General features: G+C 33.8%; 1 protein-coding gene across 10 annotated transcripts in view; it reads left to right on the top strand.

The window, feature by feature from the left end:
* YTHDF3 (YTH N6-methyladenosine RNA binding protein F3) overlaps positions 1–13,769 on the top strand; it is a 33,880-nt gene extending 20,111 nt beyond the window's left edge. For 6 of the 10 annotated variants that reach the window (XM_019754566.2, XM_074319259.1, XM_019754567.2 and 3 more), the window contains one exon: positions 10,689–13,769. In XM_019754566.2, coding sequence (XP_019610125.1) covers positions 10,689–10,712 — 24 coding nt within the window. In that variant the 3' untranslated portion in view covers positions 10,713–13,769. The remainder of the gene's footprint in view (positions 1–10,688) is intronic. The other 4 variants (XM_074319262.1, XM_074319258.1, XM_074319261.1 and 1 more) reach the window with 1 other exon arrangement.
* The last annotated feature ends 415 nt before the right edge of the window (positions 13,770–14,184 follow it).

Genomic DNA, 14,184 nt, shown 5'->3' with positions numbered 1-14,184 from the left:
AAATAAGACACAAAACAGCACTTACTATAAAAGAAAAGATTGATTAAATTTGATTAGATTAAAATCTGTTCATCAGAAGATACAAAAACATTAGGAACTGAGAAAAATTTGAGCATAACTGACCAAAGATTCGTATCAATATATTCGTATAAGACTCCTATGAATCACTTTTTTAAAAAGCTAAATAACCCAATAGAAAAATGGGCAAAAGATATATGGATAAACATTTCATGGGAGAGGAAACAAATATAGCTAATGAGTATTTAAAAAGGTATTCAGTCTTAATAATTAGGAAAATGCAAAATAAGACTATAACGAGAAAATATTTTATATCTATTTGACAAAATTACAAACTTTGATAGTACAGAGAGACTATGGATCAAAATCTCTTCTATAGTTGCAGATGAGAACATTAAATTGGTACAGCTATGTGGGGAAGCAAGCAGTTTTGCAATTTCTTATAAAACTGAACATTTCATATATCTTATAATTCAGCAGTTTTCCTGCGGGATAGATACCTTAGAGTAACTTTGCATATACCCCTGAAGACAAGAATTCTTAGGTGCACAGGTGATAATAGTAAAAAATAGGGAACAACCCAAATGTCCATCAGCAAGAAAATGGCCAAAATGCATTGGTGCTATATAATAACATCATGGAATGATTGAACTGTATAGCTACATGCAGCAGTATGAGTGGATATTTTTTTTCTTCATGTTTTTGTTTGGAAATAATTTGTAATTTATTCGGAAGAATAAAAATAGTATGTAGAACTTTTATCCAGATTCACCTGTTAACATTTTTCCCAGTTTACTTTGTTGTTTTGCACAATGGGAGAGTAAGTTCCATACATCATAGCTCTTTACTCCCCAAAAAAGTGTATATTTTCTGAGAATAAGGATATTCTCTTATATAACTGCAATATTCTGTCAGTTGATCCAGTGTCCGTTAAGCTTTTTTTTTTCTCCCCTTTTTTCCCCTAATTTAAGATCCAGGCTAACATCATGTAAAGGACCTAGAAGAGCCAAAACAATTTTGTATAATAAGAACAACTTTAGAAGGCTTATACTTACCTGACTTCAGAAATCTTTGCCTTCTTCAAATTTGGGGAAAATTTTTTTCTTCCCTTTTTAATAAAAGCTTTGTAGTTTAAAATTTTACAATTAGGTCTGTAGTTATTGTTGCTTCTCATTTCTCTTCTTACTGTGTTCGTATTTTCCTTTAAATTCTTGAGTCTACTTGTGATAGACAAGGACTTTAAGAAGCTAATTCTGTCTTGTCATTGCTGGGTCTTTTTATTGGCTATTTTTTTTCCTTCTGGTTGTTTTGGCAGTGGAGGAATTCCCCAGCTTGCCTTGCTCAGGAAAGCACCCTATGGAGGAGCTGACCAGACAAGACATATCCTGTCTCACTATATAAAACTTACAAAGTTGCTCTCTGTTTTAGTGTGAAGGGTATTGGTGAAACTTAAAACTGGTGGAGAAATTCATACTAGTTGTAGTATTTTTATAGTTTTTCATTCTTAGATTTGAATACATAATTTTGGTGTGTTCGATTAAAACCAAGCTTGATGAAAGAACAACCAAGACAAACCCAGTAAAAGAAATATTTAATTCAGGGAGCAGAAGATAATTTAATATGCAAAACAAAATTTGATTTGTTCTTAGGATTAATGTAAAAAGAAATGGAAACCAGAAAATGTTTTTGGAAATGAAAAATGTGATTGTCAGAATGAAAACAAAGCAGTGAGCAAGCAGATTAATAAAATGTTCATGTTTTAGATCCGATTGATCTGGGATTTCAAATCAAAGAAATTTCCAAATGTGGAGTAATAGAGATGAAACGTGTTAACTGTGAAAGATGTGGAAAGGAGGTCCTCTTTCTCTAAACGAGTGCTTAAAAGAATACAGGAAAAAACAAAGGGAAGAATGATTAAAGAAAAATTTCCAGATCCCCAAGATACATGTTTTCAGAAGGATAGGTTCACTAAGTGACCAATAGGATTATTTAAAATTTAAAAGAAAAAAAAGAAAGGACAGGATTAAAGAGAATATCTTAGTATCTTAAAAGCTTTCCAAACAAAAGACAAATTACTTACAAAGCGAGGAGAATCAGTCTATTGTCGGAATTCTCATCTGCAGCTCTGGATACTCACATGTAAAATCTTATTTTGGAGTGGAGGGCAGTGGGGTATATTATGTTTTTCAAGACGAGCATTGAATTATACCAAAGAGGGGAAAGTGCGACATAAGTAAGAGCTTAGCCACATGCCCTTTGTGGGAAAGTTACTTGAAGAGCTACTTCAGTAGAAAGAAAAAAATTCAAGGAAGGTAATAACACCTGGTACTAGAATAAATATACCTCAATAGCGACTCTATGTGTGTTTTGAATCAGACGGATCTTCATTGTATATATATATAGTGTGTATCAAGAGTATAAGCCTCTCCACTCTTTCTGTTAAATGGAACTGTGGTCTTTGAAACCTAACAAATGAAATGATCCCTCACTTGGGAGCCACTGACCTTGGAGATAGAAGGAAGCTAAAAAGAAAAAATTTCTGGCTAATCTTTGTTCTCGTTGGACCATAAGCTCTATGACAATAGGACTTTTGGAAAGTTGAATGTCATAATTTTTCTTTTTCATTGGTTTAATTACTTTGTTTTATTTAGGAGCTAATGTACTTGATCATTCAAGTTACATAGCGCAGTCAGTTGATTTTTCCATTTGTAGAAATGGACAATAGAATATAAAAGAATTAATTATAGTTGTGCATAATGTTACAAGCTATGGAATGAGAAAGAAAGGTTTGAGGAAGGGTGAATGCACTAATTTTCTCTTTCTAAAGGTGACAGATAATTGTTTATAGAGAGATATCAAGCGATTGTGCCTTAAGCATATTATTTAAAGTCATAAGAACAGTCACCAGAAATAAAAATAGTGTGGCTCCTAATGTAGGGAGGGGAAAGTGAAGGAGAATGTAACATATTCAACTGTGATAAATTACTCATATAGTAGGAATTGATAGTCTCTGAATTGATAAATCGAGAAGTTGATGTATTAGTGTGCCTAGAGTTAGTGGCAACCCATCAGGAGAATTTAAAATAGAAAGGGCTAGAGGAGGAGGAGTTTTTACTTCAACTTGCTATTTTTATTTGTATGTATTCTAATGATAAAGCTAGTTTAATTGGAAAATCAAAGAAGGAAAACAAAGAACTAATAATATCAAGTAATCTACATAGCATCAGAGTCTACTTTTGAATAGGTAATCCTGAATAATAAAGTTGAACTTTTGTTGTACTGAATGTGAGTCATTTAGATCCTACTATATTCTTTGGTTCTTATGAATCTTTATTAATCAGGAAACAATCTGAGGTGAGATTTTTAGTTTAATAGCTCTTTTAATTCCATAGAGAAAGGGAGCGAGTTTTTAATTGCCTATAACTTTGAGATGAACTTACACAAGATGGCATTTACCTATTCCCTCAGAAAGAGACAACGCCCTGCAGCTTATGCAGAAACAAGCAAGGCATAATTATAATAAAATCCCTATTAAATAGTTTTAATTCTAGATCTTCTATGTATGTTAGTCACATATGCTATTTTATATTGTTGGGTATTTCCAAAGGGTAAATTTTAGTATCTGATAGAATTTGCTTCACAATTGTAATAACTGATTCTGGGATGAGATGTTAGGTCTGTCTCAAAGTAACCAAGGTTGTGTTAATATACAAGAAATTACTTCAATAATTATTCCTGTGACAACAGTAAGCAGTTTTCTGACAGTTCTGTATGTACAGATGCTTCTCAGCGTACAGTGGGTTTTCCTCAATCAACCTATTGTAAGTCGAAAATATCCTGTCGAAAATGCGTTTAACTCACTGCACCTACTTGCCTGCCTTAAACTGTTCTGTGGTTGCAGTTCTCTATTAGTGAGTTGATTGTGATGAACAGAAACACATTCAGTATATAAAATCTTACTTTTCCTTTGAAGAATATTTCTCTAGAAAATAGTTTTTGGCCCAGGGTGAGTCTACCATAAACTTTTATATTATGTAATTAAATGAGTAATTCTTTGATAAAACATTGAGTGATATTTTGAATAGTCAAGATGATACAGTTTTTATTATACTAATGCTCTGTTCTGAACTTGGTAAATATTCTTGATAAACCAAATGTGGGAAAGGAGGTGCTTCGGTTAACATTTTATAATACTGATTTGTTTTTTGTTTTTTTCTCAGATTAATTTTGTTGCCCCGTAGGAAAGTTTTAATGGTGTCTGTGTTACATTCCAATGCTGATAAAGAATTTTATGAGTTTTTAGTAAATGAACTACCAGTAGTTTATTGGGTTAATTATATGTCTTTGGGAGATATTTCTTTCATATCTATTATGGTATGAACAGTCATTATTAAATTGAATGGTGTTTTAATTTTTCTTCAGCAGCAAATACATGTTACTTTTAGGAACATATGTTTAATCCTAAGTGAACATAAAATACTTCTAAGTTTCAGGAAGTAACTTAAATTATTGAATTATCTTTTGTTTACTTTGTTTATTTTAGAAGTTTGGCTTGCAATTTCTTAATTTAGAAATTTGCTAACTATGATAGTCATGTGCCCCATAACAACGTTTCAGTCAGTGATGGACCACATGTACAAAGGAGGTCCCATGAGATTATACCAGCACCCATCAGCTCCAAGTCAAGTAGTTGTTTCAATCTAGTTGTGGAGGGCGCAGCTCACAGTGGCCCATGTGGGGATCGAACCAGCAATCATTTTGTTAAGAGCACCGCGCTCTGACCAACTGGCCGCCCCCTACAGCTGGGCATTTTATCCATTGGTTACTGCCTTTGTTCTACTCTTTCAGCATGAATTTTTCCAGTCCTGTCAGCCAATCTATGCGATTTCATTTCTGTTAAGTCATTAAATTTCCTGAAGAACTGAACCTATTGTGTATTTTAACTTCAGTCATCATTCATCTATAAACTTTGTCTTTTCTTGGAACGTGCATACCTTTTTCTTTTAAAATTTAAAAATATAGTCTGATACCTCACTTTTAACTTAGGCAGAATTTAAGTAACACTTTTATCATAAGCAAAAAGAGAAGCAGGGCAGCCATTAAAATAATACCCTGTAGAACGTGTATGTATTTCATATTTCTGCAGCAATATATTTAATATAATATTTGGGAGTGTAAATTATGATTTTTTATAAACTTTATTTTGAGATAATTTTGTTGCAAAGATAATGCAATCAGTTTCTGTATATCCTTTATTTCCCCTAATATCAACATGTTACCTAATCATACGTGTATTGCACTTACCAAACTAAAATTAACATTGGTATGCTACTGTTAAACTACAGACTTAAAAACATTTTTTTCAATTACAGTTGACATGTAATATATTAGTTTCAGGTGTACAACATAGTAATTAGACATTTATATAACTTGCAATGTTATAGAAACGTTCAAGATCTGGAACAGCAGTTTTGCACTTAGTTGTCACGGCTCCTTAGTTTCCGTGCTATGACAGTTTCTCTGCCTTTCCTTGTCTCAGGGCTTTCACATTTTGAAGACTACTGGTCAGGTGTTTTGTAAGGTGTCCCTTGTCAGTTGGCCTAATGCTTTCTCATGATTAGACAGTTATAGGTTTTGGGCAGAAGACCACATAGGTGATGTGTCTCCTCATCTGATCATACATAACTTATTGCTGGTGATACTAACTTTGATTACTTGGTTCAGCTTGTGTTTGCTAGGATTCTCCAGTGTAAATGTCACTTTTCTCCCTTTGCATACTCTGTTCTTTGAAGCAAGTCAGTATGTCCAGCCCACTCTAGAGAGGAGGAAAATTAAGCCCCACCTCCTGCAGCAAGGAATACCAAAGAATTTGCAGATTTTTTGTTTTTTTTGTTTTTATTTAGCTCTTCCATTTGTTCTTTTCCCCCTCTTGTAGAATATTCATTTTGTCTTGGATCGATTCTTCAATTGTCTTGTTTTTTTCTTTGTGATTTCCAGCTTTTTTTTTTTTTTTCCTGCTCTGTGATTTGAGATGGTTCTTGCACTTAGTATTCTACTCCCCCATTGAGGCAGTGACCATTTCCCTTTAAGATATCTACTGAAATTTTTAATTTGAAGATCAGATTTCTAAGCTAGGGTCTTGGTTGCATTTGGATCTCAGGTGCCTGCGTGCCAGCGGTCTCCACCCTGTGTTCACTGCCTTCTTCAGCAGTTTGGTTTTATTGTAGTTAGGTTCTGATTGCTGGTCCTCATTTTCTTTGTGGATGGTTTTGCTTCTTAGATAGGCAGTTTCTTTTTCCCTGGTGGCTCATTTGTGCTCGGGCCTGGTTACTGAAATATTGCTAATAGTGATAAACCTACAGCTGATTAAAAGGAAATAAGGTATTTGCTTGTAATGTTAAGCCGTTGGCCCCTCTGAGGGTACTGAAGACAATTTTGTTTTCTGGCTCTTCCCTTCTTAACTCATCTGTTAATAAATTCTGTCAAAAAAAAAAAAAACATGGGTTGGCAAGTAAATTTCCTCCTGGAGTTCACCTCCACAGGCCAATATCTGGGAATTAGCTTTAGATCATATGTTCCTCTCTAGTGTTTTGCTCATCTCAGGGTGGGAAAGAAGCCTTATGCCGGAGACACAGAAGCACTCCAATACCGTGTTTCCCTGACCTCGCCTGACAATTTGCTCTAATACGTCTTTTAGAGTGAAAATTAATCTGCCCAGTTGAGGCCTAGCTCTAATAATGAAAAAGGGAGGGAGAAGGGACCCTCTCTGCAAATTGTTTTTTGAATTGTCAATTATTATTAAAAGTAGAAATTGAGTTCTGTGAATCACTTTGGAAAGTTTGTGTCCTCAAGAGTTGTACATGTTTAAAGTGTCATCTTCTGAATTTTCACTAGAGGCTTAGTCTTTCTCCAGATGTACTGGACCATGGCTCCTTTTGTGTAATTCAGGTTCCTTGTTACCTCCCAACAACATACCAGTACATGTAATTACGAGGTCGGCTGTGTAATATGTGCTGTCTTATGAGAGTCAGCAACTGTAGACTTCAGGAGGCTTTGAGTTTTATTAATAGACATTTACGCACCATGCTGAGAACTTCCACATTTGCATATTCCTCCTGGACCTGTCCTCTAACCTCCATGTTCATGTATCCGATTGCCTATTTGATAGCATCACTTGTCTAATAAGTATCTTAAATATAATAGAACTCATTTCCTTGCCTGCCCCAAATCTCCATCTTTGTAGAGGGCCTCACTGTCCTTCCAGTTGTAACACTGGTCTCATTCTCGATACTTCTCTTTCTCACCCCATATCTAATCAGTCTATCAGTCAGTCTGTTGACTCTGCTTTCAAAATGTATCCCAAATCCAAGCGCTTGTCACTAACGCTGTCTTTCACGCCGGTCTGAGAGCTGTTATCACTGTGCTAGCCTTCTGAACTGGCTGTCCTGCCCACCTTTGCTCCTCTACACAGTTACCCGCAAAACAGCCCTTAAAAGGTCCTTTTGTGACAAGTGAGATGGGACTGTTTACTCAGGCTTGACAGGGTTAGTATCAAAATATTGCTAACCTCAGAATACATTAAGAAATAATCCCGTTTTTCCTAGTCTCTGGAACAGTTGGTGTAAGTTTAGAATTACCAATTCTGGGACAATTAATCAAAACCTTATGAGCCTGGTGGCTTTTTTGTTTGGGGTTGATTTTTAATTGTTGATTTAAGTTCTTTAGTTATTATAATCCTCTTCAGGTTTTCTATTCTGGAGTTCATTTTGGTAAATGGTATTTTTAGGAAGTTGATTTTGTCTTAAGGGTTTTTTTCCATATGGCCATATTGGCATTAATAGTATTTTTATTTTTTAGCTATGTCAGACTTCATGATATTATTATTCATGCTTCTTTTTTTTTAAAATCATTCTTTCCAGAAATTTTTTCCAGTATTAAGTTTTTTTCCCCCTCAAAGCACCAGCTTTCAATTTTTGTTCTTTGGTTCTCTATTTCTGTTTTCTGTTCCATTTTTTTCCTGCTATCTTATTTCATTCCTTCGACTTTTGGGGGCTTACTGTTATCTATTTTCTAATACACTGAGTTAGATGATGAGACTATTATTTTTCGACTTTTAAAAAAATTCTACGCATGTAAATATTTAGGTGTTTTGGGGATGGTGTAGCTTTTTTTTTTTTTTTTTTTTTTATTGTACTGATATAAAAGTTTTCAAATTTCCCTTATGATTTTTTGGGAGACTTAGAAGTTTGTTTCAGAGTTTCCAAATGTGGCTCAGGTTTTATTGTGTTGGGATTATGTGTTTGTTTTGCTTCTGAAATCTATGTCTGAAAATATGATCTGTATGGAACTCTTTGATATTTAGATTTGCTTTCTGGTCTGGCATATAGTCACTTTTTGTGGTTGTTCAGTGTGTACTCTAATTATTTGGCTCAGTTTTCTGTGTTCTGTATATTTAATCTATATTTTTACTAACTTGTCTACTCTATCAATTACTAAGAGAAGTGTGTTAAATTCTCGTTATAATTAGGAACCTGTCAGGTTTCTTTGTAATTCTGAACTTTTAGTATATGTAAAGTTGTATTTGTAGTTTAATATTGTTATAGCTTTAAAAAAAAATTCTTATCCAGTATGTAGTGATCATTTTATTTCCAACTATGGTTTTTGCCTTAAAATCCATTTTGTCTGATATTAATATAGAATCAGCCTTCATTTGGTTTGTTTTCATTACTTTTAACTTTTCTGTGTCTTTATGTTTTATTTCTTGTAAATCATGTATAACTGGATTTTTTAAAAAAATAACTTAAAATCTGAACTGTTTTGTGTTTTCATTGATGAATCTACCTTTTTTGATTGCTTGATATAAATGTATAAATGATATAACTATATTTCTGCCATCTTATGTTGTGCTTTCTAATTACTTTAGATCTTTAAAGCTTCATCCCCCACACCCCTTTTCTGTCCTATTTGATTGATGGAGTTTTTATTTTTATTTTCCTCTTGTCTATTGAGTTAGAGGTTATGCATCACATACACAGATGTCTTATGTATGTGACCTATATATTTTACTGGTTTAGTTAAAGTGCAAAGTTGATTACAGATCAAACTTGAAACAGCATCTCTAGCTTGTGTTTAAATAACACATGACCCTCATTGATATAACGCATCATTTCGCTCGAATTACACCTCTCTGTCTTACTTATATCCTTAAGCAGTGTCGCCTCTTTTTCTGTAGTTCTGGGGCTCTTCATGGAGTTGATGAATTCGGTAGTTTTGATCAGTCATTTTATGGGGAAGAATGAGCAATGTGCCGTTAACATCCTCTTGCTTCTTCCCTAGTAGTGTGTTATATGTTTAGCTGTTTAAAGCAGGTTTCACAATTTCTTATACAAATCCGTTTTCTTTTGTAAAAGTGTTATTTAGGGCCTTTGTAAAATTCAGCTACAGTTTCCTGGTACTCAATATTTTTTGGTCTTCTTTTGTTTGGTTTTTGTTTTTCCTTATCCTTTTGAAACACAATTGATTAGGTAGCTCTTTTTTTTTTAATTCTTTAATTTCAGAGTATCTCACTGATACTTACGAATCTATGAAATTTTTGTTTGTATTTATCATGTAGGACATTTATTAGCTTTCTTTTTTAAATACTGTTATTCAAGTTCTAGGACTATATTTAAGTGAAAAGAAAGGAATTTAGTAGCAAAGAACTTAAAGTTCTCTTTGGAATTTAAAATATTACTTCCTGATGGTTGTCAGAGGGGATGGGGTAACTAATTTGACCGTTTGCAAAGTATATTCTTACTTATTATGGAACGGGTTACTCATGAAAAGTAAAATGGGAATAGTGAAAACAGAAAGTCTTATACTGTGTTAAACACAAGTGAGTTTCGAAGTATGGTTCTTGGACCACCAGGTTCCATTAGGGTCATATGTAAACTCCTTAGAAATGCAAGCTCCCAGTTTAGCCTCAGACTTTTGGGGCCCGACACTCAGTGTTTCCACAAGCCTTCCAGGTGATTGTGATGCTTGCTGTGGTTTGAGTTACACGTTACATACAACAAGATGGTAAAAACAAACTACATGATGCATTCAGTTGGAAGACATAAATATTATAGGTAAATACTTGGTTCATAAACATGAAAGCATCACTCAGTTTAACTTTTGAGGGTTTCTTGGAATTATTGATAAATATTAATACTTCTTGATGTGGAAAGTTATGATGAATGTGAAAATATGATATGGCGGAAGTTTGTGATTCAAAGTAGTTTTTTATTAGCTAAAAATGTAATGCAACTCTTTTCCTTTCCTCCTAACACTACTTCAGCCAATAGTTTTCAAATTGCTACAGAGTATTTTTAGTGTATTTGATACCTCACCATCAAAAACTCATTGAAAGGGCTAGAAAGACTTTATTGTAATACTCTCACCTTAATCAAAATGCTATGGGGAAAGAAGCTGTGGCGAGGGCCTTTACTCTCGTGAAATGTATTTGGCGTTCTTTACTTTGAAATGTTTTGTGGCAGTCATCCCAGTATGGTGTGTATAGGGAATAGTAAGTCGGTTTTAAGTAATTACTTGATTTAGTACTTGAAGAACTTTTTATGGAGGTGGTTTACATCATAGGTACATAAAATTAAATGTTTAATGATGGTATTTTGTTAATTTTTTTTTTTCAGGAGAGAAATAGAAACAAACAATAACCATATGAAGATGTCCTGTTAGAATTACAACACTAATGATGTAGACTCTGGAAATGCCTAATAAGTCAAAGAAGACGTTATTAAAGCTTTTTTTCTGCTTAAGGTGACATCTTTGAACTCTTTAACACAGAATTGACTCTTGTAATGGTTTTCATCAGCGCATCTGCCCTTATACTCTCACCACACACACTTGAGAACTGTAACTTTGTCAAGCACTTTCTGTCCTGCAGCTTTTCCCAGTATCTGCTGTCTTTTGTAATTATGCATCCTAGCTAAGGCACAGAAGACTGAATGAATGCAAGGATTCATTAACTGTTTAAACTTGTTAAATACTAACGGTTAACCATTAGAAGTGGTTCAATGATGTAAGAGTCACTGCTTCAACTTTTTCTTTGTTGTAGTTTTTAAATTGTCGATTTTTAGCTATTTGACAGATGAAAAGCAAAATAATCATGCCATATTTAGTCCTGGAGTTCAAGTCTAAATGTTTATGTGAAAAATTATTGTAGTAAACTTTTAATATGGCAAAGCAACCTTAAGCTCTATTTTAGCCAAATGAAACATAATCTGAGATTATATTAGAACATTTCCCTTGTCTTCAAATTGTTTGGTGTAACAGAATATTGATATGCAGCTTGGTGGATCTCACCAGTTAATGCACATTCTTCTCCCCTCCTTCCCCCAATAATATGTATACTGAAAAATGTGCATTTGTCTGAGAAATTCTTTTGTTTGCTACCACTTAATTAATGAATCTCAAAATTTTGAGTAAATGTACCTCAGTCTAATCAGACTTTTTATGACCTTTATAACTACATTTAAAACCCTTAATTCCGATTTCTGGGTGTTTGCGAGCCTGATTGCTATCATGAAGTAAACCTTTATTAATTACTGTAGGTATTCACTAGCTCAATAAACATAGTCTTGTTTAGCAAGCATATACTGTTCCTCAACTCTTTTCTCCAGCTTTTGCAGTGTCCTGGCATCCTTAAAATACTTTGAAAATATGGCCTTGATCCATGGATTAAATTAGTATCTAAGTGAATGTGTTGATGTTTTTATTGATCAGATCTATATAAATGGGAATACAGCATATATCTGGGTATTCTTATAGTTATCTTTTTAACATCCTTTTTTTTTCATTAATTACATATCAACATTAATTTTGTATCTTGAAACAAATTGATTTTGTATGATTAAATGTGTCAAGCATCTATATAACTGATTTGGTGGCATAAGGTTATGAAGATAAAGTACTGCCCCTTATATTACTGTTCCAAAAGGAGAGAGCTATGTAGAAAGATACGATAAGGGTGAAAATAGCAATACAGCAGATTTGAATACCTTGGTATTTTGCATTACTCCATTTATGTTTACATCATGTTTTCATTTGGTTACTTCAATTCACAAATGTAGTGACATATTTCTTTGCGGCTTTCATTTATATAATTTTTTGTACAATGTTTTCTTAAAATGTACAAATACTGTATTCATGTGAAGTAAAATACAGTATTTGTAGATAATCGTAGCTACTTCACAGGTCCTTGGTAGCCCTGTTGTAGTTATATCAGTGTTTACTGAAGGGAACATTAAAATATTAATGGTATTTTACAAAATAAAGACTTTCTTAAAGGAAAGTTGCACCTGTTTTACCTTTTTAAGAGTAAGCCATGAAATCTTGTAACATGTCTCTTAACTATTTGCAATGAAAATTGGCATTTGGGTATAGTAACCACGGCAATGTTCTACGTCCCTAAGATTCTACAGGTAGGACATGTCAAAGATGACTGCTGTCACCCTGCAGGCCCTATTAGAGAAAATATAAAGGGGTGACCTCGTAGAAAGGATCTGAGTCCTCGCTCTGAGGTTCTCTTTTTCTTGGTGCTTTATTAGCAACTCTGAATATTTTTATAAAACTAGTTACATTATAAATGGATTGAAACTTGTTTAATTTACATTTGGTTTCTGTGTGAGAAGTAGCGCAGAAACACAGCAAGCAGGCTGATTGCAATAGCCGTCTCAGAAATATCTGGTGTAATTTGGGTGGTCTGTTCATCATGAGGCATACATCCCAGTGCCTTTCACCTGGATTTCTATTAAGTGAAATGGGTGCAGCCTTCCTTTGGAAGTAAGAACTTTATCTTTTCAATCGGTTGGTTTTTTTTTTCCTCTGTTAAGTTTTCTTCAGAGCACCTACTTTCTCTTCCTCCTTGGTCTGTCAGTGTACTGCAAAATGTTTTTCCTCTAAGTGAAATTACCACAGGTTGTCTCAATAGCACAACTAACTGAATGTTTCTTAACTGGAGGGACCAAAAGGGAGAGAACCTGGGCTCTACAGCAGGAGACACATAATCAGATGTTTGAATAATCACAAATTAAGACACGATTGGCCCGGAAAATTTCTTGCTTAATGTTTTTTCCAAGATATGTCTTGAATGTTTCTTATTAAAGTTATCTTATGTGGGTATTTTATTTTGAAAGGTATTATAGTTTGTATATTTAACAGTAAAGGGGAAAATGTAACCAAAATTAGTATTCTTTCTCTATACATATTGGTACTTGAAGATTCCTTTCAAAAGAAACCCGGCCTTCTCCTAATTTCAATACTTAATTCCTCATTTTAAGTGATCTTTCTAATTCAAAAGCTGTGTTTTTTTTAAATACCATGCATGGAGGTTAAGCTGATGTTAAAGCAGTTTGCAATAAAAAAGAATCAGCTTACGTCATGTAATCATTTCAAGTGCGTTCAGCATCCTATAAAAATAAGTTTGAGAAATTTAAGAGGATTGTGTTTTCATTAAGTTTTGCATATCTTTTGTTATGCCATGTAAATTCCCTTCTTTTTTGTATGATTAAAGAAAGGTTATGATACAATGATTAGTTCATTTACATTCACTTGTAGCAGTTACATGAGAATTTGAATTTTGTCGTGTTTGGGTTTGTTCATTCCTGTGAATGATGGTACAGTTATAGGTGAGATTTTCTGTTATGGTACCCAAACTCACCATTTGGTCCTCTTTAATCTTTGAGGGTTTCAATAAAAATTGTTCACTCATATCTGTGTTTCCATTTTATCTTTATAAATATGTATTGCCTGCCAGAAAATGTAACAGTTTTGTCGACTGTATTCTGGATTTCCTGATTGACATCTTTCAAGTACAAATAGATTATATCACTGTTTTGGTTGGCCATTTAAATTAAGTGGGGAAGTTAAAGAGGGAGAATAACAGTTTATCCTAATCTTTATCCACATAAGTGAGTTTATTGAATCATGCTCTTAATACTAAATTTAGAGCAAAAGAGAAAGAGGCCTATTTATTTTCATGTAAGTGGTGTCACCAGCTGCCTAATCCCCCATTCTTGAAACCAAGGGATGATTTTTCTCTCGGTCTGTGCATTATCCTTTGGGATAGATAGAGCTTATGTAGCTAAGATCATGGTGACTCTGGATTGTACGTTGATCATTTCTGGG

The sequence above is a fragment of the Rhinolophus sinicus genome, linkage group LG14 (assembly GCF_036562045.2).
Source record: "Rhinolophus sinicus isolate RSC01 linkage group LG14, ASM3656204v1, whole genome shotgun sequence".
In the NCBI taxonomy this organism is placed as follows: Eukaryota; Metazoa; Chordata; class Mammalia; order Chiroptera; family Rhinolophidae; genus Rhinolophus; species Rhinolophus sinicus.
This window is presented reverse-complemented; position numbering and strand designations above follow the sequence as displayed.